Here is a 17,672-nt window from a genome sequence, read left to right as displayed (position 1 = left end):
CCTTTAAACAATATCAAAACAGGGGGGTTGTGGGAGCAATTGTAAAGGCTTTAAAGTATATATATATAAGTATAATAAATGCTATTGCATATGTACCCAAATAGGGGTTATTTTGTTACAAAGTTATGATCATAAAATTGATAAGCCACCATACCACGTCAAGGTAAACCCCGAATGGCGGTCCCTAACTTGTTTTATTTTTTATGTGCATTTTAGCATTACCTGTAATCAATGTCCGTTGAACGCTGTTTTTTCACTGAGGGCTAAATCCTCCCCAGCCAGCAATCAGGCTTTTAAAGGAGAGATATTCCCAAAACAAACGCCCAATTTTAAAAGCATAGGATCACCACTAGTTTAAAGGGGGGGTATGGGGTGCTACAACCACTGAAGCTATGCCACAGCTCCTGGCTAAATATACAATATCAAAACAGGGGGGTTGTGGGAGCACTTACCCTTTAAACAAAACAGGGATTGTTTGTCCATATATTGCAATATATTTAAGATGGCCAACTACGTCAAAGTCATCCCATATCTGGCCAGTCCTACGCTCAATTTTCATCTGATTCATTAAGAATTCTATGGTTTAATTATACATTTTATACAGATGGATAGCTGCCTGATTTTTGGTCTGATATCGATCAGGGGGACCTGTCTGAAGCCTCCACACATGGGCAGATAAACTGCCGAATCGGTCTAAAGGACAGATATCGACAGCTTTAATCTGCCAGTGTATGACCACCCTCAAGGTGGCCATACACGGGCCGATAAAAGCTGCCGACAGACCGTGTCAGCAGCTTATTGGCCCGTGTATGGGGGCCCCCGACGGGCTTCCCCGATCGAGATCTGGCCGAAAGTCGGCCAGATCTCGATCGGATGGGATTAAAAATCCCGTCGGATCGCGGCCGCATCTGTTCGTTGATGCGGTCCCGCGATCCGACCGCCCGTTTGGCGAACGCTAGGATCCGATCGTTGGGCCCTAGGGCCCACGATCGGATCAGTCCGATATTGCCCACCTCAAGGTGGGCATATCGGAGGGAGATCCGCTCGTTTGGCGACATCGCCAAACGAGCGGATCTATCCGTGTATGGCCACCTTCAGCCAATAAGGAGAAAATATATAACAAAATATAGCAAAATTCAAGGTTCACTTTTGTTTAAGGAGGAAGAAAAATGGGTTGGTGAGTTTGTGAAAATTGCAACAAGAGGCATTTCAAGTGACACGGGCCATAAACAATACTTCGAAAACTAATTTCTTCAATTCCTCCTATTCCCTTTAGGGCAGAGGAGTTAATCCAATTTTATGCCTCTCATAAACAACATAATGGAAACTGTGGGCTATTAAAAGCTGCACCCAAAGGTGCAAAGAGGCGTGGTGAAACGATGGTGCAGAATGCTGGCAGGTTATAGGGGACTTTCCTATCTAAAGGTTTGACACTTTTGAAGAACAAACAGTTGCTTCTTACTTAGGTAAATAGATTTTTTTCTTATTCTTATTTTCCATAGATTTATGTTGTAAAAAGATCTATTAAATGTAAGGCTTCATATCCTGTAGTCATGTAAACAATGAGTTTCGGACAGGATCTCAGTGTGATCTGAATTCTCTGTTTAATGATAGAGAGAATGTCAACAGTAAAGCACGACAGAATTGCTGTTTTGTGAGACAAAGGCTGTAACTTTCTCTTCTGTATACAAGCACACCAGTGACTATTCATCTTGGTTGCTATTTAGAATTCATATTAAAAATAAAAGCAATGCACCATGTTTTTCCCCACCAAAACATAGGTACAAAATTGTGAGGGCAAGCTATGCAGCAAGATACAACGTGTTGGTTTGTAAATCACATACAAGTTGCACTTCAGCCATAATGGGGGCCGGGGTCACTGATTCATGAAAAGTTGGGGTCACTGAGTCATGAAGAGCTGGGGTCACTGTATCATGAAATGCTGGGGTCACTGTATCATGAAATGCTGGGGTCACTGTGTCATGAAATGCTGGGGTCACTGTGTCATGAAATGCTGGGGTCACTGAATCATGAAATGCTGGGGTCACTGATTCATTAAATGCTGGGGTCACTGTGTTATGAAATGCTGGGGTCAATGAATCATGAAATGCTGGGGTTTCTGATTCATTAAATGCTGGGGTCAATGTATCATGAAATGCTGGGGTCACTGAGTAATGAAATGCTGGGGTCACAGTGTCATGAAATGCTGGGTCACTGAATCATGAAATGCTGGGGTCACTGAATCATGAAATGCTGGGGCCACTGTGTCCTAAAATGCTGGGTCACTGAATCATGAAATGCTTGGGTCACTGTGTCCTGAAATGCTGGGTCACTGAATCATGAAATGCTTGGGTCACTGTGTCATGAAATGCTGGGGTCACTGTGTCATGAAATGCTGGGTCACTGAATCATGAAATGTTGGGGTCACTGCATTTATGTGTGTGTGTGTGTGTATATGCCATCCCTCCTATATATAATTAGCACTAAAAGGTATCCCTAAATTTGCAGCAGGGCCCATGTGCCTGTGGTTATGTCTCTCTATGAAGGCAAAGAGCTGTAATGCCTGTTTATTATGTATAACAGGAAAGGTTCAGCAATACTTTCACTTTTATTTACTACACTTCTTATAAGAAAGTGCTATAATTAACTGCAAAAACAGCAAGAAGAAAAAGCTTCACGGACACTGAAAACCCATTGTCATTACTTTGTCTCCTACATCACCTTGCTGTTAAACTCCCCAGATTCAGAAAGGAACAGCAAATTGCACATTGTGCGCTTGAGATGGAAGAAAGCAAAGCCATGTACTAAAATTAAGAGCAGGCCTCTGTAATTAGCACTTCAAACTGAAATCAAAGGAAAACACATGTTGCTTATAAGGTGCTAGAATAACATTTCCATTATGTAATCTAAGAGTTGAGGAAAGTTTGTGTTTGTGGTTGGTTTGATGCTGCTGTGGAATAGCAAGAACATTAGCAACAGAGAGCAATGGGGCAATGGAAATGATAAAGCTCATAAGATAGACACAGGGGCACCTTACCTCCAGGTTGGGGCTACATAATAGATCCATCATTTGCTTGATGGTAAGGCTTGAGGATAGAGGTTTAGAAAGGCCTGTTAATGACTCCTTATAAATATTAGGGCCTGACTGGGAGTAAAATGCAGCCCTGGCAAAAAATGTAAGAAGCCCATATAAAAATGTTTGTCATTGGTGGCCAGGCCCCTCCCCCACAAGTTAAAAAAAATATTAGTGGCTAGGGTCCCCCCTACAAGTTAGAAAAAAAACATTGGTGGTCAGGACCCCCCATCAAAGTAAAAAAACTTCCCATTGTTGGTCAGCCCCCCCATTACAAGTTTAAAAAAAACATTGGTGGCCAGGTTAACCCTCATTAAAGTTTAAAAAAATTGGTAGCCAGCCCCCCAAGTAAAAATAAATAAAAAAAATTGGTGGTCAGGGCCCTCCCCCATTAAAACAAAAAAACTTTTGATTCAGATTTCAGATTCAGAGTTTTCCAGCCTCGGGGTTTAATAAATTCTGAAAAATTCAGGATTTTTTAAAAACCAGATTTTATAAAAAAAATCACAAATCTTTCATGATTTTTGCATTCAGGGTTTAGTAAATAACAACCCTAAAAGTTAAACCCCTTTAATAAATAACCCCCTACATTTCTGTAATGAATACAACGGGCGCAAAAAAGATTGTAATTGTTACATGCATGGCCACCTTTAGGCTTCGGTGCTTATGCTTACAGATTACGTTTTCTTTGTATTTTGTGCACGTTTAATGTATATTCAGTTGAGAGTATGATATATTGTCTAAAGAAATGGTTCAAAAGCCAAACCAGGAAAACAATGCTCCTATATATAAAGCAACTTACATACAGAAGTTATGCTTGTAAAAACCCAACCCTGCCCTGTGCAATATGTTTGTATATGGGAGCGGAATGGTTAGAAACCCAGACAACAAACACACAATATTGCGTTTCATCATTCGCATACAAAGGAGACAATCTGCACGACTGAGAAATTACAAAGCCTCTGAATTTCTAACTGTCTGCCATCCGAGAAATGAAGGTCAAGAACATGACACCTCATTTGCTGATGGGAAGGAAGTTATTTTCTAAACACAATGAATATAAGAGCCAAGCACCGATTAAAAATACACAGTGCGTTTATGGGAAAGTTATTGTGAGGGACATTCCTATATAGACACTACGGCGGGGCAGTTTTCTGTGCCACAGCTTCTCATGCTTTAATTTTCAGGATACATCAGGTAATTCTGTGCGGGGGTTGAACTAGTTCCCAAGGATTCCCAAGTTGTTGGGGCTGGTCCCCTAGCAGGGCCTGGAGCAATAGATGGGGGTCCAAGGCTGAAGGTCAGTTAGACTGAAATTCTGCTTTCTCTGTTAAAGACAGAAGCTTGTTATCCAGGATAAAAGACTAATACGGAGTGAAGATGCGTTTTCTATCCCAGATGATAATTTTTCTATAGCTGTAACGTTGATATCAATCAAAGTGGAGCCATAACCATAGGTTGAAACTCAAAGGGGTGCTTGAACCAAAAATGCAACCCTCTGGACTTTCAGGTCCTTGTATAATACTGAAAGAAGATGCAGTATTTGAATACAATCCTAAGCCACCAAGTGAAAGGATGGCTCTTATATTTGTATTATAAGTTATCTGATTTGTTTAATGCAGTGATCCCCAACCAGTAGCTTGCGAGCAACAAGTTGCTCACCAACCCATTGGATGTTGCTCACAGTGGCATCAAAGCAGGTGCTTATTTTTGAGTTTCCGACTTGGAGGCAAGTTTTAATTGCATGAAAACCAGATGTACTGCCAAGTAGAGTTTCCTGTAGGCTGCCAGTCAACATAGGAGCTACCAAATAGCCAATCACAGCCATTATTTGGCACCAACATGAACTTTTTTCATGCTTGTGTTGCTCCCCAACTCTTTTTACATTTGAATGTGGCTCACGGGTAAAAAAGATTGGGGACCCCTGGTTTAATGCAAAAGCAGCAGTTATACACCCAAGGGGAGAGAGAAACGGAAAGTCAACAATGGGACAAACTTATGTACAGCAGTCTTACTTTCAGATATAGATAGGTAACATGGTTAAGATGATCCTGGCTGAAGATATCAGACCCGGACCTATAGACCTATAGACCAGGACAAGTAACCAAAGGGGAAACTCATTGCACTGCACAAAGGCCATATACCAATATTGAGAAATAATAGATAAATGGGGGTTTCCCAGCATGTAGGTATCAAGCTGTTGGACATGCATTCCTTGTTAAAATCCCTTAACCAAATATGGATCCCCATACTGATGCAGGTGGGATTCCATAATTTCCCTGAACAGTGTAATTTTCTTCCACAGGAAAAATCAGCTGTTGAATGAGGCGTCTCGAAAGTAGTGACTTTGTAACATACATATACAGTATAATTTACTGTAGGCTCATTTATGAAATTTACGTAGGGCAGAAAGGCTCACACAGTGAATATATTTGCCCTTCGTGTGGTTATATTTACAAAGCTGGATAACAGTGGTGTATTTAATGTGCAATTGTGATTTTTTTTTTTCACACTGCGAATGTCCATAAGAGCTTTTTAAATATGGCAGAAAATCGCAAATTGTTAATATTTATGCGCACATGATGCATTATAAAGTGCCACAAATTTAGTGGCAGGAAAACAGTTTTACAAATTGTGAAATTAAATTACTGTCAGTGCTATTTTGTGCACAACAGCCTCACACAGTGGTCGCCCTCATGCAAATACCCATCTCGTGTCGAGCCATTTGAGAAAATTTGTGTCCAATGCTAATTTGAAAGAAAACAGAAAGACAGGCACAGCACTACAATATTTTATCGTTTAGGAATAGCATAGGCAATACAACCATTTGCGAATAAATATGAGCTGAGCAAACTTTAAAAATGACCCCCAGTGTCTCCAGCCTTCCAGTGCTCTCATCCAAAATGCATGATCCATCTGTGATCCCCTTCTCTACAAACTTTCATGGCTTTGGTTGATCACTAGTGGAGCCAATATAAGAAATCAGGGGAAAACTATTTCTCTGACTAATTGCAAACAACAGTAAGCTCATGCTCGCCTTAAGTAAGCATTTATTGTTAGTTTCCCTGGTGTAACCAATCAACCAACATTTTAAGTTAAAAATTAACCAAGATGGCCTTATTCTGCTTTTCATTCTTACTGGACTCTAACCTTTACCCTAGGAAAAGCAAAACCTATAGAGAAAAGGTGGATTGATTATCACATTAACAGATTGTACACTTGCATGTTGTATCCGGTTCCGGCCCAAGAAGAAAACATTTACTGGCCTGGGGGTGAATAACATCATTCTTTTACACGCGGTTTATTTGTGCAGCTGGTTATTAAATGTGAAGGTAATGATATGAGACTCAAACAACAAGTTTACTCATTCTCTAGAAATGTTCCCTATTATATTATCTTTCAAGGGGTTATTTATCAAGCTCTGAATTTATCTCAGTATTTCTAAGTTAGAAATCTGAGCAACTCCAATTGCCCGAATGGACCTTATTTATGAAGAAAAAAGTCTGGCAAACGTCGGAGCTTTCCCTGAAAACTCTCAATTGTTTGTGGGTTCTGCACAAAAACCCCCCAGAAAAATCATCGTTTTCAGAGTTTTTTGCGCAGAAACCACTAACTTATCGGATATCGGTACAGACATCAACACAGACACTGGGACTTTCCCCATTGACTTACACAATAAATCTCAAAAAGTTCGTAGTTTTTTTTCCCCTCCAAAAACTACGAATTATTGAAGGTTCGGATATTCGGAGCTTGATAAATAACCCCCTCAATGTTTGGTACAATGTGTAGACAAAGCTGAGTAGTCTGCAGATTTTTTGGGTTCAAGCCACCCACCATAATTTGTAAGGGCACCATATTTTATTAAAAGGTTAGGGAGCTAGCACACGGGCAGATTCAGGGAGATTTAGTCGCCTGGCGACTAATTGCCTCTTCTGCGGTGGCGACAATCTCCCCGAACTGCCTTCCCCGTGCCTGCTATAATGACAAAATGCTAGTGCCAACGCACTGGCGGCGCTTCGATTTCCGAAGTCGTCCAAAGTTTCCTCGTGGGGCAACTTCGGAAATCGAAGCGCCTTGAGTGCATTGCCGCTGGCAATTTGTCATTATAGCAGGCGGCAGGCACGTGGAAGGCAGTTCGGGGAGATTGTCACCCCACAGAAGAGGCGATTAGTTGCCAGGCAACTAAATCTCCCCGAATCTGCCCATGTGCTAGCTCCAGCACCGCCGGTGCTCTGTGTCCTGTTGTCAATGACTGTTGGAGTTATGTGTAGATGTAACTTAGCAATGGCAGGTGAGCTGTAAGTTTGACAGGTACCCTATCATTGGGCTTTTATCATGATTTCCATGTTAATGTTTAAACTGTGCAATAAAAATGTTATAAACTGCCTTCTTCCAATCAGTCAAATGGTTTCAACTATGATACACAATACAGGCATGATTGTAGGAGATGAAAATGTCTTCTTTATTGCTGTATGTGCAACATTTAATGCGCGTGATGTGACTTGCCCTTTAATAGACTGCCAATATTAGATCGATATAAAGAGTTATACAGTAACCAGTAGGGATAAGTCGAAAGCAACAAGACTTGCTGAGTAATCTTGAAGCCGGTGAGCTGAGCTGCTTCAACAGAATCCGGCCATGGTACTTCTATTGAACCTATGAGTGTTGGCTGAAACGCATTGAGGTGTGAAAGTATGGCCTAATCACAAGGGTTCAACAAAAAACACTTTAAAGTGAAGTTTGAAATGAGTTGAACTGTTTGGATGAGCGGTGAAATGTTCTCAGGAATACACAAGTCCAGTTATCACTACTAATTACTGTACATAAACACAAGGACGAATAAAAACCTTCATAGACAACATACAGGTTATTGGGCCAGAAATAAAATAGAAAAGCGCCCTTAAAGGGGAAGTCTAAAATAGAATAAGGCTAAAAAAGCTGTAAAACTTAACATAAACATAAACTTACTGCACTACAAGCCTAATCAAACAAATGATTTATGCTTTCAAAGTTGGCCACAGGGGGTCACCATCTTGTAAATTTATTAAACATCTTTGCAAGACCAAGACTGTGCACATGCTCAAAGTGGCCTAGGCTGCTTAGCCTAATTATCAAAACAGCACAAGTCAAATAATATCTGCCAGAAGCCCATACAGCAAGACTGATTAATAATCAGAATACACAGACTGCACTGGGCCCTGTGTTGTCATGTAATATAATGTGGATTTTATACTTTTTGTATTGTTTAATACAAACTTTCTCCAACTGTGCAGAACCATTGGCTGCAGCAAAAGAATCCTCCAAATAGAATCCCAGTTTATCTGGCTCCATGATCTTTGTCCCTGCAGCTGGAGTTGGAAACAGTAAAGGGGATGAAAAGGAAAAAGTAAAATCCAATACAAATCTCTACACGGTCACCGACTGCTCTACAGGGAAACAAACAAAGCTGCTGAGTTCTGCATGGCTGGGAAGTAAGGCAGGGGCTCAAACTGTGCCAAAGGAATGGACGGCACTCCACTTGAGCGGTGGGGACGTTACGGACAGAGCACCCCTGAAGAGGGGTTGGAGCTGCCATAGGAGGGGGAGGCTGAGCGGTCTCCTAGGAGAGACTAAGGCAGGGGCTCCCCCTGCTGTTCAAAAGTATGATTGTGTCCCTGCAGAGCAGTTAGGGGCCGTCTGACAATTCCTATCCACAGCAGTAAGTGAAGGGAGAATTTCACTGCATAAGTCAGGTTTCTTATCAAAACGTACACATTTTTTATTTAACCAAAAGTATATTGGAGATAGGTTTCTTTTTCATTAATGAAAGTAAAAATGGGATTTTATTTTTTTTCCTTAACATCCCCTTTAACAGCAGTTCAAGCAGAATCCATCAACTGAAGTCCGCTAATATTCCAGAGTGGGAGAATGAACCAAAGGGTGATGTAACACACAGATGATGGCGACCTGAAGACCAAGGGGCACATTTACTAAGGTTCGAATATCGAGGGTTAATTAACCCTCGATATTTGACTATCGAAGTTAAACCCTTCGAATATCGAAGTTGGAGGATTTAGCGATATTCGTTCGATCGAATGGATTTTAATCCATCGATCGAACGAAATTCCTTCGATCAGAAATTTGCTAGAAAGCATATGGGGACCTGTGCCATAGGCTAACATTGATGCTAGGTAGGTTTTAGGTGGCAAAGTAGGAGGTTGAAGTTTTTTTAAAGAGACAGTACTTCAACTATCGAATGGTCGAATAGTCGAACGATTTATAATTCGAATCGTGCGATTCGAAGTCGAAGGTCGAAGTAGCCAATTAGATGGTCGAAGTAGCCAAAAAAACACATAGAAATTCAAAGTTTTTTATATTCTATTCCTTCACTCGCGCTAAGTAAATGTGCCCCCTAGACTTATTTGACATAGTCATCTACATTATTCTACCATAGCTGACCCCTGACTCACAGGCTCATAGACACACCTTGCACCCTACTTACACCCAAATTTAATTAAATGAGAAAAAGAGATTAAGTAAATGAGAAAAAAATTATTCTGCTCTTTTAAGATGCAAGCAAGAGTATAGGCAATGTTAAAGAGGAGACAGGAACAATGAAACATTAGCTGCTAGTATTGTATTGCCACCTCAAAAATCATCATGTCAATTACAGGTATAGGATCCCTTATCCGGAAACCAGATTTCCAGAAAGCTCCGAATTACGGAATGGCTGTCTCCCATAGACTCCATTTTATCCAAATAATCCAAATTTTTAAAAATGATTTCCTTTTTCTCTGTAATAATAAAACAGTAGCTTGTACTTGATCCCAACTAAGATATAATTAATCATTATTGAAAGCAAAACCAGCCTGTTGGGTTTATTTAATGTTCAAATGAATTTCTAGTAGACTTATGGCATGAAAACCCAAATTACGGAAAGATCCGTTATCCGGAAAACCCCAGGTCCCGAGCATTCTGGATAACAGGTCCCATACCTGTACATCTTAAGTTTAGAGAGGTGTAGAGGCATATTTGCAACTGTCACATTTACTTTTGTTTTGCAAACTGCTACCGTGTCTAACCTGCTCTTTGGCAGCCTTGCTGAGTCTAATTGTAGCAACACTAATTTCTTATTTATGTGGTGAGACAGGGAGTCGCCTTGTTTCAGTTACTAGTAATAGTAACATGAGGTGGAGAAAACTCTGTGGTATGTTCTGTTTTCTGCGTACTGTGTTCTGTTCCACAATGAATAAATCATCCTACAGAAATAATTTGCTCTATGTTCCCTGTAGCGCAGTGGTCCGCAACCTGTGTAATCTCTGAGCAACATTCAAAAGAGTTGCAGAGAAACATAAGGATGAATAAAGTTCCTGTGGTGCCAAAAAAGGTATATTATTGGCTATATGGTAGCCCTATAAGGAGTAGCAGCCCACTGAAGACTCTGTTTGGAGTGGTTTTTATGCAACCAAACCTAACCTCCAAACTAGGAATTTTGAGGCCAATGGGAACAACATCCAAAGGATTGGCGAGCAACATGCTGCTCATGAGCCACTGGTTGGGGATCACTGCTTTAGAGCCTGCATAGCCTCAATATGCAAAACATAGGAAGGCTGCAGAAGAAAATGAGCAAGAAGCCCACTGTACCTTGCAATAGGAAATGCGAATGGACATATTTTTCAATGTGAGATTTTGCATCAACTTGCCAATAGCAGGTCTCAGTGACTATAGACAGGTCAGAATTTAGGGATATACTGTATCTTCTAATGCAGTGGTTGCCAAACTGTGGCTTTAGATTACCTGTAGGGGCTTGGAGCAATGGCAGCCTGAACGCCAATTAGGGTAAGATTTGGGTAAAATGCCTATTTGGACTGCTAGATAAACTTCAAGCCTAGCTGGAATGGCATTTCTGGTAATATTTGCGGTGAACAATTGTCTTAAATATTGTTGGAACTGTGGCTGAATGATGAATACCCCAATATTTTCCTATATCTATATTCTTGCCAAGAGGTAGGTAATTTCTGACCAAAGTTTTGGACACTAAGGGAAATCCAACTAAAAAAGTGAAAGGCAGTCACTGCTCTAATGTTTGCTCCATGCCTAGTATCCTTAGCAACCAATTAGATATTTGCTTTCAAAAACGCACCAGCAAATGCCTACGACTGGTTAGTTGTTATGTCACACCTGAAATGGTGTAAATGTTGCACTTTTATTATATGACCTTCCAAGAAGATATGTCCTTCTTTATACATCTCTGAAGGTACATCTGTCAGGAGAGAACAGTCACTTGACACCAAAATATTATTCATATGCTTGTCTCTCTATAATCAGAAGGGATTAAATTACAGGGAATATATACCTTGTTTCTAAGTAGAGTTCAGACCTACTTTATTTTGGGCAAATGTTTTATACAAAGAACATTATCTGCTTATTTGAGTTTTTTTATATCAGTGGGATCAGCCATGATTTCTCTGACAGGTTAAGCTTATGCATATACCCACATATGAAGGAACCTCCAGTATGTCAGGGAAATGGGAGAATTCTTGATCAGCTTTACCAAGCAGTCATTTCTGTGGTTTAAACATGTGTGTCTTCTTCTGTTTAATCTCTCCTTTGCAACGGCTTTCAAACTCTTTTTAAAAGGTTATAATGGCTCATTGATAAATTCAAGTGCAAAGTGCAAAATGCTATAAATTGTCCAGGGGCACCCTCAGCTATATTTTGCACAGGGTGGGGTATCTACCATAAGGTTGCCTGGCTATAGTTCAGTGCACTGGAAATGTGCCTCTATGTTAGAAGGTATGGCCTTGCCTAGTAGGGTTTATAATCTATTTATCATTTTAAAAAGTTGGTTGAGCCAATGGTGGCTGCTAATGCTGCAGTACTGATCCACGTGTGCCTGGTGCTTTCCACTTATAAGGTACAGCACAACTATATTTAATGCTTACAACATTTCCCACCTTCCCAGGATTTTATATGGCTTTTTATTGCTGCAGACATGCTTAAAATTGGCATACTGTTTATAACACGGTGAAGCACTTGGCTGCTGATTAGGGTAAGCAGGACCCTAGGAACCAACAACTATAGTGCTGGAGAACAAAAAAAGGTAAATATTAAAAAAAATCATAAAGAATGAAAAAATGAAGACCAAATACAAATGGTTTTGTAGCCAGCAAGGTGAAATCCACGAGCCACTCCTCGGTAAATTGCCCATTTAATAACTTGGCTAATCATATTTCTGAAGGTTGTTTCAACTTATCGTATCATTGTTTTGTTCACAGAATAATTATTGCTACGCTTCGAGGAAGTGAGGGATCAGGTCACCCTAAGTAGACGTGTTTCTTCAAGCAAGACGGCCAGTGTGTGTGAGTGTGTGACTACTGAGCACCGCCTCCTGTTTCTCTTTTGAAGACTGCGGCTCTTGGATACCATCCATCCACCTGAAATGCCTGCTACTCAGTGAAGCGGAGTAAGAATTCTTGTTCGTCCTGTCAGCTGTTATGATCTTGTGCAATGCCAGGCAAAAATATTACAGTTCTAGCACTGAAGAATCCATTGTATAAGCACACCCCTTTAGACTATCATATCAGTGGCTGGGAAAGCTGTTAGATCTGATACACAAGTACTCCTGCATCTTTCAGTGGTATTTGATTTTTGGAAAGCGGAGCACATAAAATTCCAACCAGCTCATGCTGGATTTCACTTGGTTGCAAGAGTTTAAGAATTGAGAGTCACTTTCTTCAGTGGAGAGTAAGAGTTTGCACTTGGCTGCACACACAGCACAGATCCCTTTACTTCTGAGCTCCATACGAGAAGGCAACATGGCTATGCAACTTGCTGGTCTAGTCTTGGGAGGCATTGGCTTGGTAGGAACTTGCGCTGTCACCGGCATGCCACAATGGAGAGTCACTGCCTTCATCGATAACAACATTGTGGTCTTTGAGGCACAGTGGGAAGGACTGTGGATGAACTGCGTCAGGCAAGCCAACATCAGGATGCAATGCAAGATATATGATTCACTGTTGGCACTGACACCTGACTTGCAGGCTGGCAGAGCATTGATGTGTGTGGGTGTCGTATTGTCATTTCTGGCTTTCATGATCGCCATCATAGGCATGAAATGCACTGTGTGTGTTGAAGATAATATGAAGACAAAAGGGATTATACTTCTAGTTGCTGGCATAACTTTCATCCTTTCTGGGATTATTGTTCTGATTCCTGTATCCTGGACTGGTAATCAGATCATCAGGGACTTCTACAACCCCCTTGTTCTTCCATCCCAGAAGAGAGAACTGGGTGATGCTCTGTACATAGGGTGGACAACAGCACTGGTTCTTATTGTTGGAGGGATAATTCTTTGCCTTTCATTCCGGAATGGTGAAAAGGAAGTCAGATACTCCCTGCCACCCAAAACAGTATCCAGTGCTCCACAACGGAAGCCATCGAGCCTCTACTCCAAAAGCCAATACGTGTAGAACAGAGTCAAGTGCCAACCAGCCAAGGGATCCAAAGTAGAACTGACATGGTTCTGACTACTGAAGCCCTTTGAACTGCAGAATGGGAAAGTAAGAAAGGAAACTTATCAAGACTTCGAACATTGGTACAGTACCTATAGAATGGATTTGTTGTGTTTTATCAAAGGACTCAGGTAACACAAATCTTAAATTTATGCAAGATTTAGGGAAAGTACATGCAGTCCTGGGGAGCAGATGCCAAGAATCATGCACTTCTGGACATTTGCAACTAACAGGATCAAGAAAGATTTTGTTGCTTTTTTTGTGCACCAGAACTTTCTTTCTGCTGCCTTGCAGGTAATAGCAGGAGTTGGTGAAATACTGACTGGTGAGGAATAGGTGGCTTTAACTGAATTCTTGACCTCTGATATAACAATATAATTGTTAGCCCTGAGGGTAAACTACAAAGTGAACAGCTCATTACTTATATCAAGCCATGGCTTGGGAATAGCCATTGATTATCTATGGAAGGGCAGGACCCAAGCAAATTATATTTATACATGTTATAGTTTGGCTACATGCTTATATAACTCATTATGCAATAAAATAATGAGCACTTCAAGGCGCCCACTCCTGCAATTGCAAGTTATCTCTATTTATCTGGTTTAATTTACACATGAATTATAAGAAGCATAACTGGCTGCACAAACAGTCATACTATTTCTATTCTTAGGTGTGCCAGTGCTACCATATTTTTGGTGTCAGTTGGGGAATTTTCCATCAACAGATATAAGGAGAGCAGCATTCATTCAGATTACACAATTATATATATTGAGCTGCAACAGCCCAAGAAGAATGTAGAATTAACATGGAAACTTAGCGAGGAGGGTACTCCTATAAAGGAAATGGGCATCCCTTTAAAATAATAGAAATAATAGAATAATCTGAATAAATCACATTAATCAGGTATGGGACCTTTTATCCAGAATGCTCAGGACCTGAGGATAGTGGATCTTTCCTTAATTTGAATCTTCATACCTTAACGCCACTATAAAATCACATAAACATTAAATAAACCCAATAGGCTGGATTTGCTTCCAATAAGGATTAATTATATTTTAGTTTGGATCAAGTACAAGGTACTGTTTTATTATTACAGAGAAAAGGGAAATCACTTTTAAAAATGTGGATTATTCAGATAAAATGGAGTCTACGGGAGACAGCCTTTCTGTTATTCGGCGCTTTCTGGATAACAGGTTTCCAGGTAACTGATCCCATACCTGTAGTGGAATATCTGGATGTTCACTAAAATAAGGGCCAGTTTTAGTTTTGACCTGAAAAATAAAAAAAACAACAGCATTTATTAACCTATAGCAACCAATCAGCAATTAATGTTTCACAAAAGTGAGCGTTTAAAAATGATAAAAAACAAAATGTGCTTAGTGGCTATAAGTTGGCCATTGCCATTGCTTAACCACCAGTGATTTTATGGGGAGGGCACATTGAGGGCTATGGACGGTTATATTGATGACATCACTCTGAGCCAGTGAGCTGGAGATTGGTCCTCAGCATGTTATTAGCTTATACAGGTATTTTTCTTCAAATTAACTCTTCTTTAGAAATGAAATTTTGAACCCTTCTGCAATTTGAATTTCTTTTTTCAAAGAGGCAAACAAAAAGGAAGCATGGAGGAAAAGGTCTAAATTTGTATTTTACCCGAAGACATAACAATGGATATAAATGACCATGATGAGTTGGGTCAAGCCTTGGTGCTACCCTCTGGTTTCTAAGTTCCTTTGTCCTTGTTTCCCATCCCAGTCAAAAAAACTTGTTGCCCCTCTAAAGCATTGTGTTCCCAAGGTAAAAAACCACACCTTATCATTAGGATGTGTTGGTTGTACTGAATATAAAGCAATATTAAAAACTTTGCTGCTTCTGAAAGTCTGAAAGTCTGAAAGCCAGAAGCTGCAACGTTGGGAAGTTGTTTAGATGCTTTAAATATCACTGGCGCTGCAGATAACTGGAAATGGTATTTATTTTATAATTGTGCATAAAATATATTATATGTATAATACTATAAGATAAATAATGCAAACCCTAATAACTGGGTAATAGCAAACAGTCTTCAGGTTCAAGTACACAGTTTTACATCTCCCAGCATTCAAGGTAAAGCAACTTTCAGTAACTGTTGGGTAGCTACTAGTGATGTGCGGGTCGGTATTTTCCTGACCCGCACCGACCCGCCACCGACCTGAGCACGACTTCTGGGTTCCTTTTATAGACCCACGGCGACCCGTCACAAAGGGGACCGGGCACGCAGGCGCGCGTCTATAAAAGTTCAAAACAGAAGTTGGAAGCCGGCATTTGTAAGGTCGCAGGCGGGTGAGCGGTCAGAAGAGCTCAACCCATACCCAACAGCCACCCAGAAAGAGTGGTGTGAGGTCGGCCTGAACCCGCCCGATCCGCAGGTATCTGGCCAGCCTGCACATCACGAGTTGCTACATGTAGGAGAGACAGCAGTGATCCTCCGTCAGTAGTAAGGATGCACGGAATTCAGTATTTTGGATTCGGCCGAACCCCCGAATCCTTTGTGAAAGATTCGGCCAAATACTGAACCGAACCCTAATTTGCGTATGTAAATTCGGGAGGGGAAGGAAGAAAGTTGCAAAAACACATGATTCCAATTTGGTTCGGCCAGGCACAATGATTCGTATTAATCTGAATCCTGCTGAAAACGTCTGAATCCTGGCCGAATATAAACTGAATCCTGGATTCGGTGCATCCCTAATCAGTAGGTTTCCTTGCTGTTGGTGAACTACCTCCATCAGCATCTGTTTTACATTGAAGGTCACGGCTATACTTTGTAAATACTACGCAGATTCACACACTTTCTTCACTGTATGAGCCTATAGCAATGTTTCACACGAAGAGTTCAAAAGGAAACTATCCATGGCTTCCTACTGAACGGACACATACTGTTTTGCAATTTCTAGATATCAAGTTAAGCTAAATAAAATCAGTCTTACAATGTTTTTTTAGTGGGGGGGATTTTCTATATTTATATGTAAATTTAATGATGTGTTTTACAAGGGAAACCTCCGCTGGGACAGGGACTGACGTGAAAGAGAAACATTATTGTAAAGCTGTCTTAAAATGTAAATAAAGGATAAGTTAATAACAAACATTAGGAATTTACACTTTGAGATTAGTGTTTTCTGTTTGCAGTGGTGATATCTACTGCTTATTAGGATAGTACTTGTACTACTGATGGAGATTGGAAAATGTTTCAGTGAAGGTAAGCAGTATGAGAGTTCCCTCTTGTATACAGGGAGTCCTCGAGTTACAAACACCCAACTTACAAACAAGAACAACAAACGGAGGCTATTACAGTAACATACTGTTGTATGCTTGACTTTTATTAGAATTTAGCTTTAATAAACAACCTGCCCCAATCCCCTCTGGCGTGTGTTGTCTACTGCAGAGCACAGAAAGGTAGAAATAAATACTATGTTACGACAATCATCTATCTAAGTTGCATTTAATAAATAAATGTTTATGTTTCAATTTACATACAAATTCAACTTAAAGGGATCCTGTCATCGGAAAACATGTTTTTCAAAACACATCAGTTAATAGTGCTACACCAGCAGAATTCTGCACTGAAATCCATTTCTCAAAAGAGCAAACAGATATTCAATTTTGAAATCTGACATGGGGCTAGACATTTTGTCAATTTCCCAGCTGCCCCTGGTCATGTGACGTGTGCCTGCACTTTAGGAGAGAAATGCTTTCTGGCAGGCTGCTGTTTTTCCTTCTCAATGTAACTGAATGTGTCTCTCAGTGGGACATGGGTTTTTACTATTGAGTGCTGTTCTTAGATCTACCAGGCAGCTGTTATCTTGTGTTAGGGAGCTGTTATCTGGTTACCTTCCCACTGTTCTTTTGTTTGGCTGCTGGGGGGGGGGGGGGAGGGAGGGAGGTGATATCACTCCAACTTGCAGTACGGCAGTAAAGAGTGATTGAAGTTTATCAGAGCACAAGTCACATGACTTGGGGCAGCTGGGAAATTGCCCCATGTCAGATTTCAAAATTGAATATAAAAAAATCTGTTTGCTCTTTTGAGAAATGGATTTCAGTGCAGAAGTCTGCTGGAGCAGCACTATTAACTG

At 40.6% G+C, this 17,672-nt stretch overlaps 1 protein-coding gene across 1 annotated transcript; it reads left to right on the top strand.

Annotated features, from left to right (window-relative positions):
* The first annotated feature begins 12,349 nt into the window (after positions 1 to 12,349).
* cldn8.1.S (claudin 8, gene 1 S homeolog) lies at positions 12,350 to 13,696 on the top strand. Its single transcript, XM_018248706.2, has one exon. It carries the CDS (start codon positions 12,871 to 12,873, stop codon positions 13,522 to 13,524), a length of 654 nt encoding a protein of 217 aa, XP_018104195.1. The 5' UTR covers positions 12,350 to 12,870; the 3' UTR covers positions 13,525 to 13,696.
* The last annotated feature ends 3,976 nt before the right edge of the window (positions 13,697 to 17,672 follow it).

Source organism: Xenopus laevis, chromosome 2S (assembly GCF_017654675.1).
Source record: "Xenopus laevis strain J_2021 chromosome 2S, Xenopus_laevis_v10.1, whole genome shotgun sequence".
NCBI lineage: Eukaryota > Metazoa > Chordata > Amphibia > Anura > Pipidae > Xenopus > Xenopus laevis.
Note: the sequence above shows the minus strand (reverse complement) of the source record. Positions and strands in the feature narration are given on the sequence as shown.

What these genes read in the sequence shown, in the direction of transcription:
- cldn8.1.S (XM_018248706.2), top strand. Translation starts at nt 12,871, where the DNA reads ATGGCTATGCAACTTGCTGGTCTAGTCTTGGGAGGCATTGGCTTGGTA.